At 39.3% G+C, this 16899-nt stretch overlaps 1 protein-coding gene across 3 annotated transcripts in view; it reads left to right on the forward strand.

The window, feature by feature from the left end:
- Positions 1–16899, forward strand: part of TP63 (tumor protein p63) — a 103202-nt gene that overhangs the window by 77609 nt on the left and 8694 nt on the right. For all 3 annotated transcript variants that reach the window (XM_047875897.1, XM_047875898.1, XM_047875899.1), the window contains exons 8-9: positions 1968–2104; positions 15757–15914. In XM_047875897.1, coding sequence (XP_047731853.1) covers positions 1968–2104; positions 15757–15914 — 295 coding nt within the window. The remainder of the gene's footprint in view (positions 1–1967; positions 2105–15756; positions 15915–16899) is intronic.

Raw genomic sequence — 16899 nt, forward strand, 5'->3', positions numbered from 1 at the left:
ATATCGTCACCAAGACTGAAATTTTGCCAGACAGAGTTCACAGATCTGACAGTACAACAATTCCAGACTCGACTGTGACTTCTTTTAGGAAGTGCTATAAAGAAGGCCAAGCAAGACAGAGTCCTCAGTTACGTGTGAATGTCCAGGAGACTCAGCCCAGTTGCTGTGTAACAGCACTGTTCATTCCTACAAGGAACATGAGTCTTCTTACGGTCGCTGAGGCTCCCTGTCTTAGACTATGGTTGAAGTTTGTTGGATTCTTATGACCTTAGGTTTTGGTCATCTAGAGTGGCAGTCAAGTCTTGGTAACGAGTATAACCCTTGACTCCATCTTGACTGACCTGAGAGCCAGGCAAGGAAGGCCAGGAGATCTGACTGGGAGCTGCCGCCCTGTATGGAAGCTAAAGCAAACCAACAGGTTTGGGTGTGCCATACCTGCTTCCCTACCTTCTTTGGGCCCTGACCTTCAGGGCAATAGACTGCTTGCTAGTAAAACAATCAGGCAGTGAGTTGCCAAGATTCTTGGTGTCTTTTTTCTCAGGCTACATATGGAAACTGACTTGTGAACTTTAAGTTAAACATTTTCCTGGTATCCCACGTATTCCAAAAGACCTAATATGTTTTCAGTTGCTGAGATAGGAACCACTTGAGAAGCTGTTTTTAATGAAATTTCAGTTTGTGCTAAGGAAGGAGGTCCCGTGTAATCAGTTACATCTTGAACGTGCAGTGAAGAATTAGCCACAGTGGATTGTGTGAATTAAAAAAAGGCGGGGCGGGGGAAGCTTTTAATTTCACATGAGTTTAGTTGGTGTCTGTTGGGGTGGCAAATATGCTAGGCCTTTAGCATTTGCAGATCAGTAGAATACAACTCTTACCTTCAAAGAGCTTGCCTTCTAGCGAGGAGACAGTTAGGATATAATGAAATAATTGCCTCTGGAGCATCAGGCATGATGCAGTAGCAGCACCTAGAAAGGACAGAAGACTCATGAAAAGACTGAGGTCAGTGGGGAGCTTCGCAGAGGTGATCACAGAGCTGGGGCAAGTAAGAGTTAAGGGAGAGGAAACCTTTCCATTTCTGACTTCTGACAAACCCTGCCTCTCATCCTCAGGGAGGGGACTGGGGTGAGGCAAAATGCCTAGGGTGCAGAATTTAAATAAGCAATCACTCTTGGGGCCCTGCAAGTGCTCACGGGCCCTGCTTGCCTTGCTCCAGTCCTGGTCCTGCTCATACTTTTAAACCCTTTTCAGAGACTCTTTTAAAGAGAGAAGAAGCCTATTTTGCCTCAGCTGAATGCCCTTCCAGGGATATTTAATTACAGCTCATTCCCATTATTTTGGGTAGTTTTGTCTTCTAAAATCCCTGCAAATGCTATCTTAAATACTGAATCATTGCTCGTAGGGAAATATAGGATTAAGTTCCCGTGAGCCTCTGGGCACGACATTTTCAGCAGCCCATCAGTAAAGACACCTTATTTAATATATACTATTGATTCATTTTAACACTGAGCTCATGACCAACAGCACTATAACTTGTGCCTACATGAAGCTCATCTAACACATTTTCTCCTTAAGGCCCACTACAGCCTTCTGGCACCTGAAGTATTAGACAGCACCTCAGCACTACTCTTGGGGACCACTTTAGAGAACAGGTTCACCAACAAAAACCACAAAAATATGCAAAATGTGGCAGTAAAGAGACCATGGAAAGGATACTCATTTGCAGCACGAACCGTGAAACAGGATGGCGGAGCATGCCCTTGTTCTCCTGAGCAACCAAAATGTGTTGCTCTGCGCACGTCCACGAATGACCACAGGGCACCCCCCGTACCGATGTTCACGTCACCAGTGAACATTAGCGAGCAGGCAGATTCGTCAATGCAGAATGCACAGATAAAGACGATTGACTATACTGCTAATTGTTCTAGAGTTCTTCATGCTTCCTTCTCCTTCCTGTGTCCTTCATGTAGGTGAGGGGCCGTGAGACCTATGAAATGCTGTTGAAGATCAAAGAGTCCCTGGAACTCATGCAGTACCTTCCTCAGCACACAATCGAGACATACAGGCAACAACAGCAGCAACAGCACCAACATTTACTTCAGAAACAGTGAGTGTGTTGATGTGTCATTTTAGGAGGTGTGAGTAACAGTGGCTGTTTGTTTGGGGTAGAAGCAGGGCAATGGGTGGATGGCGTAGAAGAGGCCGTGAGGCAGCAGAACATGAGAGGTTCACATGAGCTGGTACGGGGCCCCTTCTTTAGTTTCGACCACCTTCTAAGTTTCTTTCCATACCTTTAGAAGTTCCGCCCGGCTTCTGAAATGAAGCTAAACCATTTCAAGTGAATTACAGAGACTCCTACAGAGAGAGTTTGTTCTCTCCACGCCTCAACCATACACCTCTATCAATAGAAGAATTTTGGGTATACAGGCTATTCTAGTAACAATGTGTATATTTTAAAACACGTCATCTTCCCTTATCCCAGTGGCTTGTCCTGTACCTTTCTGGGGATGCAAACAACCCACTTTTGGGAAAACCATCGTAGACTGGGGTTAGCGCCTAGGTTTTCCTCTAAGTGACTTATCTGAGCACTGTGTTGAGGATTCTGAGACCCAGTGTGTGCTCATTGGGAAACTGCCCGGATGCAACAGGGCAAAGTGGAGTCTTATGGCCAGGTTTCAGCATCTCTGTTCTAGGTTGTCTTCCAACAATACATTTTTACATACATTGGGCCAGAGTTTGCAACCATATTAGAATCAGCATGCAACCTATTTATATGTTGATTTTTACCTTGACTCTTGGATCTTCAATGCTATTGTTTTGTGACTAATCAGAATAGCATAGCTCTTTTGGGAGAAAGGAAAGTTATCAAGTCAAGACTCTGTTGATCTGTGGTTAAGAATAATCACTTGTTACCTTCAGTAAGATATTGTGTCTCTACTGAAAATATTGCCAGAGTCTCTGTAGATAATGTAAAATGTCTAAGTAATTCAAACATTTGACTCTACTCTCCAGACAAAAAGAAATGAAGCCAAAACTATCTTGCCTAAGGCAAATTTTGTCTTTTACAGCAAATGAGCAATAAATAATGGTTAATTTCTGATATATTATTAGCAACTATACAGAACTACGGAAAGTGAAAGAAAGAGGTCTCTCATTCTTTTTTTTTTTAATCGACATAAATGCAGCTGAGGAGTTGGACTACATCTGGGATAGTCAGGAGGCAACCTCTGAGCACCCCTGCCTATGGCGTATGGGGTGAGCAGCAGAGGGGTGGAAAAGAACTGTGCTCTCCCTTAAAAGACTTCAGCCTTGTTGAGCATTGAAGACCTTTTTTGCCTGGAAGGGATCCCACCATTTACTTTGAGCATGAAGTTTTGCAAATCATAATTATAAAGTTTTATAGTAAGGCTGAGTGGGAAGTTTAATCAGGAGTTTTCTTGGGGACACAGAATATCCCAAAGGAGAATGAGAAATCAGGGTTGCAAACAGAATTCCCATTGCCAATCCTACATATTCTTTAGGATATCAGAAGAAAATGTATGTTAATATATTCAAGTTTAAAACCGATTTAGTTCTTGTCAAATCATACAGCAAGGATCAAAGAAACAGACCCGTAACATCACTTACAGACCGAGAGAGGATAAGTACCTTTTCCCAAATATGCATGCCCTGGTATTAAAAAAAACACTCGGAAATTGCCTCCAGTGCACTCTGGAAATGTTTGGCTCAGCCAAAATGAACTCAGAAAGATTACATAGTAGCATATCATGCTGAACTAGTTACTCTGTGATAGTCCTTCCTGCCTTCCACCCCCCCCTCCCCCCCCAGTTAACAGCAAAAGTACTGTCAGGCCACATTGATACTTATTAAACGATGTGGTTTATAAAAGCCTGGCCATCTAGCAAAGAGGTTGGCAAACTTTTTTTTCCTGCAAAACACCAATAGTAAACATCTTCAGCTTTCTAGTCCATATGGTCTCTTGCAGCCAGCTGCCCAGTTCTGTCTGTGTAGCACAAAAGCAACCACAAACATTGTATAAATGAATGAGAGTGGCCACTAATTTTTATGGACACTAAAGCTTGAATTTCATACAATTTTCATATCATGATATAATCCTTCTTCTTCTGAATTTTCATACCTCTTAAAAATGTAAAAACCATTCTTAGCCTATGGCCCAAACTACATCCACTGTAGTTTGCCAGTTCTTGTTGTAGGTAAATGAGTGGGATCATCCTTCATGCCTCTCAAAGCTCAGATTTTTTTCTAGAAATATTTGGAAGCTAATACATGTATCCTAAAGTAGAGAGGTATGAAAACGTTTTAGGAAAGCCTCCAGTGATTTTTAAAGTGGTATTTTGGCATCTGCCAAAACGACAGCCTTTAACAGAGATCTCTTTTGTCTGAGAAAGTTAGGGATGCCCATCTGGACACAAAATATGGTTAGTGTTGTGACCTTATCATCAGCTAAGTCTAGAATAGTTGAGTTGATTCACCTAACAAACTTTTATTGAAGATCTGTTATGGGAAAGCATTAAGGACAGAGGGAAAAGTTCCTACCTTTCCATAGTTTACAATTTAGTGGTGAATTCCTAATCAGACTACCTTTTGAATCCTAAGAAAGCTCTGGAAATTCATTCTGAGCATTGTATAAGTTAATAGGACAACTTTAAACAACGTCTCTAGATCATACCATAGAAGGAATAGTTTAGTGCCATAATTTTGGAGATTTGATAAACCAGGAAGCTCTACCTTAGTCAGCTGGGGGCATAGGCAATTTGTTCATTTACATGGTGTACATGAGAATACATAACCCTGTGCTCCCACGTGAGGAGTTATCCAGCGCTTGTCATCTGACTGGGTGGCATTGCTCTGAAGGGAAATTATTTTATAATTTGGATTTCATAAAGCAATCTATTTCATCAAAGAGAAACTGCATATTAAACTTGTGTTATTTTTAAAAGCCCCAAAGACATTAGAAACATATCATCCCTTTTTTGCATGTGTAGCCACAGATAAATAGTGAGGAAATAGTAGCCTCCCCCTTCCCTGGGGTGTCCATTTAAAAGCGTCCTTGCATGTTTTTGAGTTACTAGCTCACAGTGTGTAAGAGCTAACTTCAGTGTGGTGCCTTGTGCATGGAAGAATGTGACACTGCAAATGAAATCTTTGCAAAATACAGACATTTGGCTTCATTCTGTCTTTATTGTATCATATATACATGGGTCTCGAATGAGTAATGTACATCTGCATAAATTCTCCGGTAGCTGCGTTCTTCCACTGGGTTTTTTTTTCAGCTCTCTTGTTTATGTGTAAATCTCCAAGAAAGGGTATGAATGACTAGACAAAGAAAAATGGAAATCTAATTCCCTGGCAATCATTTGAAAAGAAAAAAATCAGCTTGGAAAATGCCTATAATAGCCTGTGATTTCCTTTCCAAAAATATAGTACCAATTTTATGCTGGTAAGGGATCAATTTTGTGCTTTTCTTTTTAGTAGAGGGAAAATTAGTGGGAAGAAAATACACAGTTTCCACTAAGTGGCAATAAAATATTTTCAGCTGAGTTACTTCTGTTTCTCACTATGTGTTTTCTCTCTGCTTGCTTTTCATTTGTGCATGGTTTTCCTTTTTCAAAAATTCCTTCACAGTTACCTTCATGATCATAGGCTTTATGGAAAATAAATTTTACACGGAGTTTTTGTGAATCAAATTGGTATAGATATAAGTAGGCTTTATACACATTTGCAAAGAAGTGTGATTTTAGTTGATTTGCTCACATTGAAATAAACATTCTGGGGTTATGTTTATAGAAACAAGAATCTCATGGGAGGACAAATTGGACCCATTCTTGACACTGGACTCTGCCTTCATATTTTCAAGGGACATTAACTCTTTTTTTTTTTTTTAACAAAGAAACTACAGGTTTTTTTTTTTTAAGTTTATTTATTTAGAGGGAGGGAAGAGAGCGAGCAAGCGAGCATGAGCAGGGGAGGTGCAGAGACAGAGAGGAAGAGAGAGAATCTCAAGCAGGCTTCGCACTGTTAGTGTGGAGCCCAACCTGGGGCTCGACCTCAGGAACCGTGAGATCATGACCTGAGCCGAGATCAAGAGTCAGACACTTAGCCAGCTGAGCCACCCAGGTGCCCCAAGGGACATTAACTCTTAAGACAACTTTGCAGAAGCTACTTGAGACCTTTTTAGCAATCTTTTGATGTGCGCACTTTGGACCAATAGCATTGCTTTTTCATTTTTTTCCTGTAGTTTATCCTCCGTCTTGGCTTCCACCATGATCTCAGGTCAACATCATTTTGTTAAAATTATACTTAGCCTTACTCTTGTTTTCTCCTCAAAAATTATTTTTGAGTTTCTACAGTATGGATTTATTTTAATTGTAATACAAACGTGGCATCCTGAGGAGTGTTTCCTTCTCCTTGGTGATCCCTTGATGATTGTAGATTATCAGTAATACAGGTCAGAGAACAGTGGAGCATAGTGGGATCTGGAAGGTCATGGTTCTAATCTCATCCTACCATGGTTGGGGAAACTGAGGCCCAATGACTGTGCCTGTGATTTTATAACCAGTTTATAATCAAGGTGAGATGAGAGTCAGATCTGGAAGACACAGCTCTTTGCAGTGTTTTGTCTGCTTCATTGGTTAAGAAAGTTATAATAATAAAACTAAAATAAATATCTCTGCCCACTTCTATATCTCTGTATCAGTCAGTTGGTATGTATCCTTGTGGTTTCAGTACAAAGCCTTACCTCTTTAAGCTCATTTGGCTATGGCCTTCTCTAAGAGTATTGGTATTTTTCCTCAGATTACATAGCTGAGGGAGAAGCAAGCAATATTTTCAGCATTATCAACATAGGAGAGAGGAGAATACACAAATCTCTGTCTTGTTGATAGGTATGATTTAGACCATATTTCTAAGTTTGATTTAGAAATCCTTCATATGTCCAGAATATTTGTTTGCAATTGCCAATCTCATAGAGGAAAAAATAGGTGGATATTGACAATTTCATTTTGTTCAACCTTCCAAGTCAAGGAACAACACAACTTTGACAGTTTATACAGGGTTACTTTTTGAACATCACAGCTCTGTTAGAAAGTTTTCAGGGCAGAGATTTATTAGCCATGAGTTGGCAATGAGGAAAAACCTGTGACTAATTGAATTCAGATAGATTAAATCACTTTTCTAAGTTCTCACATCTCATTGCACCACTAATCTCAGTTCTAGATCTCAAAGTTTGGACCCTCGTGGTCCATATATATACTCTTGTCATAACTAAAAGACGATTCCTGCATGTTGTCCCATCCAGTCCTTGCGTCAAGAGAAGCCCCAAAATGTAATCTCCAAACAAGAAGTCAGTTACAGTTCTTTATCTGAGAGTAAATTGTGCCCCTACTAATTCGTATTCTGGCATATTCTTTAAGATGATCTCAATTCTTGCTGGTGAGATGTTTTACTGAATTCCAGCCCTAACCAAATGAAAATGGCTTTGTTCCTTTGTAAGGAATAACCAAATGTGACTCAAAGCCATCTGGGAAATAATTCCCAAACAGTTCATAGGGTTACACAATCTTGAGCAAAGTAGAAGGATCTGTTCCTGGCATCCTTGTGGCATAATTGATTTCTTAATTATGTAAAAGTTGCTTTCATGAGTTTGATATGTGCATTTGGAGGCCAAGTTTGTGACTGAAAGGATTAAGATATTTATCCACCTCAATCTGGGCACATGCAAAATGCTCATTAATAGTTCTTTACAAGTACATGTGATGCAGTCCCCACACTGATAAGATCGTATTTCTTCATGCTTCGTAGTTAGGCTACACAGGAACAATAATGAGGTATCATAATTGGGCCAATGACATTTTATAAAAGATTATTGTTAATTCTTGTCTCTGCATTCCCTTTTCAAGTCATCGAGTCCAATGTGCCAAGCACTGTACTAAGTACCTTGACCTATCCTGACACCTTAGTCCACAACTGAATCACTTGAAGAACTTGTTAAAAATGTATATGCCTGGGCCCCAGCCTGGTCTCTGAGGGATCTTGTGTTTTTGTTTGTTTGTTTGTTTGTTTTTTAAAGTTCTATGGGTGATTCTGATAATTCTAGTTAACTACCACTACTTTATCTCATTTCTTCACAAAAATCTTGAGAGGAAGGCATCTCTGAGAAATTTTAAAGGAGGATAATGAGGAAGGAGCAAAAATAGCTTTGTAGGTCATTCTATTCTGTCTTACTGTGATCATGAAGGTAGGAGGGTATTTCTGTATTCAGTTGATGTGAATATATGAAGTCCTAAGTCTTCACCTCTTCTTTTCTCTGGTCCTCTCTGCAGTCTCCTTTCAGCCTGCTTCAGGAATGAGCTTGTGGAGCCCCGGAGAGAAACCCCGAAACAGTCTGACGTCTTCTTTAGACATTCCAGCCCTCCAAACCGATCAGTGTACCCATAGACCACCCCCCCACCCCATATCTGTATTTTGAGCGTGTGTTTCTTGTGTGTCCATGTATGTGTGTGTGTGTGCGCGCGTGCACGTGTGTGTGTGTGTCCAGCCCTCGTAAGCAGAACTTGAAGACACTTTGGCTCAGAGACCCAACTGCTCAAAGGCATACAGCCAGTAGTGAGAAAATCTTTTGAAGGGACTCAAAACTTTACAAGAAAGGACATTTTCCACAGATTCTGCATCCTTATATCTAGCACTGGGCAGTCAGGAACCCCTGTGTTTGTCTGTGAGCTTTGTGTTTTTCTTAGAAGGGAGGGGCTCAGGTTGGAAAGAGGGGCATTAAGATGTTTATTGGAACCCTTTTGTTACCTTCTGTTGTGTTTCTAAAACTCATAAAGAAGCTTTTGAGCAGGTCTCAAACTTAAGATGTCTTTTTAAGAAAAGGAGAAAAAAGTTGTTATTGTCTGTGCATAAGAAAATTCTAGATGACTGAGAGCTTCAGTCAGGCCCTTTTAATGCTGGTCATGCAATAATATTACAAATAGTAACACACTAAAGTGTCAAGTGTACTGCTGGGCAGAGAGATGATAATTACTATAAGTAGCCACTGTGGGGGGATGTTCTTTTCTTCTTTTAGAGAGTTTGCATTATTAGTGTCCTCCCCTCAATATGTAGATAGAAAGTTCAGTAACACTGTGTTAGATCCTACCACTGCCACCTTGTTGGCATCTGATATGATAATCTTCCTGGCTCATGGAAACCCCGGGGCCCTACCCCGCAAGCTATTGTTAAGACCCCAAGGCAGATAAACCTAATTTGTCATTTTAATACGAGGGTAAAACCACCTCAGTAATATTATTCCAGGCAGTTAAAGATCATATTTCAATGGCCGAAATGGGGTTCAAAGGCCTCTCACCAAATCTATGACTAATTTGCTCATTGGAGCCCCTATCTCTCAGTCCTACCATGAAACTAGCCATATTGCTGATACTGTTCCAACTCCTTTGTCCAGGACACTTACATTTTATTTAAGTGATGTCCAGGTAGACAATGTGAAAATATGCACTCCTGGTCTGAAATTTAAAGATAGAAAGAATAGATGATTTTTCTTTTGGCTCAAAGAGTTTAGAGAATCTATTGCTTTCCATTTTAGAAATGTATTTTAAAATAATAGTTTAAAGACTTGAAAACTCTCCCCCCACTTCTCCCCACACCAAATCACCAGCCCTTTATTCTGTGTCATCACAGCAATGATTTCTTGTTATTGAGGCTGTTGCTTTATGGATGTGTGATTTTAATTTTCAATAAACTTTTGCATCTTGGTTCATCTTGCAGTTTTTCTTTCTGTCTCTCTTGCTTTTTAATTCCTTAATCCTAGAATATTTTCCCATCAATGCTTGAAGTACCATGTGTGAGTTTAAGAACAAGAGTAATTAAACAGTCCCTTTGGTTTTGTTCCACCTCTGTCAGTATTTGGTGTTCTTATTTAAGATGCTCTGTATTAAGGTCATCAGTTCTAAAAATAAATTTCAATGCCTACCTCAACTTGAAATATATTTTAGCCCTGTGGGTGTTTAATTTCACCATAAGGAGTCAGGTACTATAGCATCATTTGTCTACCTCTCTGAACAGCTCTCCAGCTATATATGAAATTGCCAAACTTAAATCAAATCCAAATCCCAGTCTATTAGATAATTCGGCTTCTGTGGCATGGGCATTAGCAAATCATCATCCAGAACTCTGTAGTGGAACCTGTTGTCCAATTTTGTTTTAATTACACTATGTTCTAATCTTTGAGTAATTATTCTTAAAAGCTTCAAAAACACTTGTTCTGAATAAAAATAAGTAATCTAGTAGCTTGAAAAAATACTTAAGAAAAAATTATGTTCAAGACAAAAGTATATTAGTAAAATCTGATGCACTCATTATGCTGTTGAGGTCTTTTCAAATAACTTTCCAATCCCCTTTTAAGAGGTTCACAAATCCCTAAAAGGGTTAATGAGTATGTTTAGGTTTTTTTTTGCATTTGCTTTTTCTTTCACAAGTTTTTTTTTCTTTCATCCCATTTTTATGCAAGTTTTTAATGCATGTATAGTGACTTATATAAATGTGTATACTTGAACTAATGGAAAATATTGTATAATTTCAGTTGATCTATCTAGAGAATCAATGCCGCCTTTTGTCTTTAGAAGCAAGATTACCCAACTGGAGGGTAAGGTTACTGGCAGGGCAGTCGTGGGCAAAATTTTGAGGAAGAACACTTCCTTTTCTGATGTCACATGGCTTCCCTTTTTTTTGACCTTCCTGAGATAGGGGGTATTTTGTTTTATCTTCATTATCTCTTTCCCCTCTCAAATTCTGTACTCCAGAAACAGTTTGCTGGACTAGATTTACCCTCAGGTATCACCAAATTCTACCAGAGAGTTGCTTTCTAACCAATAATGAAAGATTTAAGGCAAAAAAAAAAAAAAAAAAAAAAAAAAAGGAATCCTTTGGCGGAATTCTATATATCTCCATCAAGATGGAAATGACTTTGAATTTGTCTTTTTAAGAATTTGGGCTCTTTGCCATGGATATAGGCACGAGGCTTGTAATCAGGAAACCTGTGTTTTTCATCCTAAATGATTTAAGGTCACTTACAGCTCTGAGATACTGAATTGTTTTCTTAGCAATGTACACAGAAGCCTGAGCTGTTAAAGTTAAGACCTAGGATTTGACTTTTCCAGAATTTCTCCTCAAAACTAGAATTACATGAAACATGTCTTTCTACATCTCTGTTATGTTGGATTTCTGCAAAAATCTAGAGAAATCTAGAGAAAACAGCCTGAGGCTTACTCCTGGTTGTTTTTCTGAGGATTGCTACACTATCGCTTTTTTGGGTGTGTGTGTGTGTGTGTGTGTGTGTGTGTGCGCGTGCGTGCACGCACTGGGAGGGTGGAGGAGGGCAAGAAACCCATCACGTCACAGATCCTTATTGTCCTTGTACACTGTTTCCTTCTCTTCAGATTCCTCAATAATCCTTGGGACTTTCCACTCAATGACTGTGACATTATATGTGTAAGGGGGGTGGGGGGTAAGGTGGTTCTTCAAGGCCTTTAAATTGGTCACAGACTTATTCAGTCTTGCTCCCTTTTCCACAGCACATAGAGCTTATCAGAATACTCTTTGTATTTCACTGTATTTCAGGCATTGAAAACTTAATGATAAACAGACTGCCCTGACCTTGCTCCCTGTGGCTTTAACCCTCTCTTCCACATTAAAGGAGAGGCAATCAGAATTTCTGACTTTTTTGCACTCTCTTACCCCATTTATCCACTCACCCTAATTCCTGGACTTGTTCAAGAAAGAATAGTTTTCACCTCCTCCTGTTAATTCTTAAACTGATACCTCTCACTCCCTTGACCAAACATGAGAGTATTAAACATTTGCTACTGAGGGTAAGAGTAAAAAGAACCAAAGTTGCTTGAGCATCTACAAATTACAGGACAATGTCCAGGGCTCTCATATAATCTAATTTAATGTTTTCTTTTTAAAGAATATAATAGATTTTACTTTTTTATTTTTTTAATAATTTTTACAAATCTGGTATTACTGGGGCACCTGGGTGGCTCAGTTGGTGAAGGGTCTGACACTTGATTGCGGCTCAGGTCATGAACTCAGGGTTCATGGACTTGAGCACTCTGTCAGGCTCTGTGCTGACAGTGTGGAGACTGCTTGGGATTCTTTCCCTCCCTCTCTCTCTCTTCTCCTCTCCTATTGCATGCATGGGCTTGCTCTCTCCAAATAAATAAAAAAACTTTAAAAAAACCTATTATTATTATTATTATTATTATTATTATTATTATTTGATAAAGAGAGAGAGCATGTGAGTGAAGGAGAGGAGGAGAGGAAAAGAGAGAGAGAATCTTAAGCAGGCTCCACCCTCAGGGAAGAGCCCCACACAGGGCTTGATCATGCCCTGAGCCGATGATCACAAGCTAGATGCTCAACCAACTGAGCCACTCAGGTGCCCCTCTATTTTTTTTAATTGAAATATAGTTAACATATTATATTAGTTTCAGGTGTACAACACAGTGATTTGACATTTATATACACTACAGAATGCTCACCACGTTAAGTGTAGTCACCATCTGTCACTATACAAAGTTATTACAGTATTATTGACTGTGTTCCTTATGCTGTACTTTGCATCCATGTGACATTTATCTTATAACTGGAAGTTTGTACCTTTTAATCCCCTTCACCTACTTAGTTCATTCCTCCAATCCTTGGTCCCTCTGGCAAATACCAGTTTGTTCTCTGTACTTATGAGTATGTTTTTGTTTTGTTTGTTCATTTATTTTACTTTTATATTCCACATATAGGTAAAATCATACAATATTTTTTTTCCTATCTGACTTATTTCACTCAACATAATACCCTCTAGGTCCATTCATGTTGTCACAAATGGCAAGATCTCATTCTTTTTTATGAATGAGTAATATGTGATTGTATATATGCAGAATCTTTATCCACTCGTGTATCGATAGACTGTTAGGTTGTTTCCATATTATTCCATGTTAGTCTTTATAGCAGCTCTTCTAGAGTAAGTATAATACCTGTTCTACAGATAAAGAAAATAAGACTCAAGAGCCTTGCATAACATCCAAAATCAATTAATTTGTGTTAAATCTAGAAGATGAACCTGGATGTTTTGTTTGACTCCAAATTTCATGTTCCTTCTTTGTTCATCTATGGTTTTTGAGCTAGCTTCCTAAAATAGTTTAGGCTGCTCATAATAAATGACCTAATAAAATGGTCAAAAATACAGACCTCAAAAAGAAACAGAGGAAAGAAGTGTAATAGGATTTGGAAGAAGGAATTTATTATACTAGAGCACGCAGGAAAAATGCAAAGCTTTAAAAAATATTTTTATTTTCCTAAAGGTGAATATTAATGGTTCAAGCAATGCTTCCATAAGCTCTTGCTTTGCATTTGACTGATTTGGGAAAATGGAAGAGAAAGAGAGAGGTATCTTTAGGCTGCAGAAGATCAACCTGCCCCTGGAGTCTGAACAGGGGGAGTTTTTCCCCCTGGAGTGGGAAAAAATGGAAAAAGCACCTGGCAAAGCATCTCTTGGCCACTTATCCCTGTGCTTCTCTGCACTTTGATATGGATTTACAAGTGTTCCTAAGTATATCCAACGTGCTAACTCTTAACACTAGGCTTCAACACAGGGATAGATGATAGTTGGATTGATGATAGTTGGGGGGACTGACTGCTAGATCCCTTGCCCCCTACCATATCTCAGTCTCTCCCACTTCTCTTACCACTTAACCCATTTCCTGATTCTGTAACCTAATGCATAATACTGTCTTGTTTCTGGAAAGTTACCACAGAATAAAAGAAAGAAACTCCTGGACTAGGAACCAGGAGACCCTCAACTCATCATTTAGTAATGTGTGACTCGTGCCCATTTATTCTTAAGACCTTATATTTACACATATGTAAAATAGGCATAATAATTTCTGCCCATCCCTGCCCTGCCAGACCATGTTCTCCTCCAGAGGGATGTGGAAATCATTCAGTAAATGGATAAAGGAGAGCTTAGTAACCTGAAGTGTCTTGCAATTGGGAGGGTTTATTACGTAAACACCTGTTTATACAACATGGACCTATAATTGTGAGTTCTTGAAAAGATCTAAACAGCAAAAGCAATGCCCTCCTACCTTAAAGTCAGTAATTATAGAACGCAGTTGAATTGTTAATTGTACACCAATTGCCATACTTATTTATGCAAATATATATATATATGCACACACATACAAATATATATATATATACATGCACACACATACAAACACAGAAAGTTTCTCTCTATATATAATACATATATATAATTTATATAATATAGAGTTTTTATATATGTGTGTATATATATATATATATATATATATAAAACATAGAGTGTTTTATATGCACATATATACAAAATAAAATGTTAGGGAAACTGTTTTTTCACTCTCTTATCTACTATAATAAATATGACTGCAGGAAGGAGACAAATAGGAAAAAATAACGCACTTTGTCTGAAAATTGTAAAAGGGGAGTTTTCCCACCATAGTTTCAAAACATGCTTAAGCCCAATCTCTGTTTTGTGGTCATAATTACTCACTGTAAATGGCATATAGCCCATAAAGTTCTTCCTCATCTTATCTTTTCCAGTTCCCACCACAGCCTTATAAGGTAGGTTGGATTGTTATCCCCATGTATCCACTACTGTATGAGCTTCTCACAGATGGGACTGTTTCTTACTATTTTTCTACCTCTAACATCCAATTTGAACAAGTGTGTATGTATTTAATGTATAGAGTTTTTTTGTGATAAAACAAAAGCAAAGATATTTAGTGGCCCACACGGGGACCTATAGATTCTAGTATATGCTAGAGGAAGTATTAAACTTTGTTTTTCTGATGCTATATCCTGCTCCGATGATCGTAGATATCACTAGTTCTGTAATCAGAGAGTGAGACGTGACAGTTGGTAGGGAATATCATATGTGATATGATGCATAGAATGACAAGCCAATCCGAGTAAATTTCCAAATTGAAGTTATGCTCAGTGGAATTTTTTTGTTGGTCTTTGTCTCCCAGGAGACTTGTCAAAAATCAACAGAAGAGTTGTTTGGGCTCCGGGCTTCTCCTGTGTAGAAAGGCGGCTGGCATCCCCATGGGTTTTCTCAAAGGCCCTCGAACACCTAAGCAGAGGAAGCACATTTCCATGTTGTGGCCTCTGCATGACAGCAGGCTGTGCTGCCAAATTCCCGATTTGATGGTGCTCATAGTCATTTTCTGTATATCCCAACTGGCCTAGGAAGCTACACACAACAGGCCTCAGCTGCAATTTGAAATTGGCATCTTCATGTCTTTCTTAAGCCTTTGGGTCTTCACTGACTTCTTTTCCCTTATTGATTTTCAAATTTGTTTGAGTTGAAGGGCCAGAGAGGGGAAAGAGATGGAGAAAAAAAAATAATAGAGGTAAAAAGAAGATGCAATTGTTTCCCCTCTCACAAAAGAGATTCTTTAGGAAGATATGCAACTTCATACTCTAAATTCAGGAGAAATATGACTTGACCTTGCAATCCCTCCCTAGTTTACAAAAAAAAAAAAAGTTCTCAGACAGAAACAAATAATTTCTTGTCATAGGTCCTGGAGGAATATTTTTACAAATTGTAGTTCAAGGCCACGTTTCGATCTGAGACCTGTGGGATCTGACCAGTCCGCCCTGTTCAGTATGACCCGCTCACCATCATTGCCATGTTTGTGTTCCCAGGACCTCGATGCAGACTCAGTCTTCATATGGTAACAGCTCTCCACCTCTCAACAAAATGAACAGCATGAACAAGCTGCCTTCTGTGAGCCAGCTTATCAACCCTCAGCAGCGCAACACCCTCACTCCTACCACCATTCCTGATGGCATGGGAGCCAACAGTAAGAGCATCTCCGTTTAGCTGCGCCTTATGGGTCCACAGGGCTAGTGTAGGGGAGGACTCCACTCCGGGGTGCGGGGAGAGGCTTGCTTTTTAAGCTGAGGAAAGGCACAGTGGAACAGACAGATCACAGCCTAATGGCTTGAGTTCCTCGTGGTGAGCTTTTCGTCGCTTTTGAAGTGTATGGTTCATGGCAAAGCACATTGGTAGAGATAGAGGAGACTGTTCCTTCAGTAGAGAAAAGGATCTCTGTGAAAACAACCATGAATTTCCCATCAACCTGGTTGGGGGACCTACCTCCTATATCCTTTGAGATAGTGAAAAGGAAATATATCCAACATGTGGGAAGTAGCATGGTGTGGTAGACTTAAAGTCTAGAGAAATAGATTGTCCTCTGGATGCTATGGCAGGACTAGCCATGCAACTATGGACAAGTAACCTCTCTGCTCTAATGCTCCGTTTCCACTCATAAAAGTATCACTCTTCACTTTTAACATCTTATGATTGTGTGTCCCTGTGATCTTAGCCTTCTCATCTTGTCCACGCCATCCTATATACAGTCATTAAGGAACTGACATAGAGAAAGGAGTCTCCCTTTTACTTATTCACGCACAGATTACTCACATCGACTAAGTATAACTGTGAGAGGCAATGTGAAAATTGGGCCTCCAAATGAATGGTGATTGCTATATAGCTTTGCTGTAAATAGAATTATCCACTAGAACTAAATCTAGCAAAGTGCATACCCAAACTAGAGAAAATCAAACGGATGCTAGAAATGCAGAAGGATGTATTATAAGGACACAGAAGTCTAAACACTATACATGTATCCTACAGTGCCCCTCATAAAATAATGCCTCAATCTTGTCCTTTGAAATCCTTCATTATTCTGATCAAGCCTTTAAACCTGCATTTCAGTATTACCTTGAAGAGATTAGAGGTTTTGTTTTGGTTTTGTTTTCTTAAAGTTAAGGGAAGCTAGGGTT

Source organism: Prionailurus viverrinus, chromosome C2, assembly GCF_022837055.1.
Source record: "Prionailurus viverrinus isolate Anna chromosome C2, UM_Priviv_1.0, whole genome shotgun sequence".
In the NCBI taxonomy this organism is placed as follows: domain Eukaryota; kingdom Metazoa; phylum Chordata; class Mammalia; order Carnivora; family Felidae; genus Prionailurus; species Prionailurus viverrinus.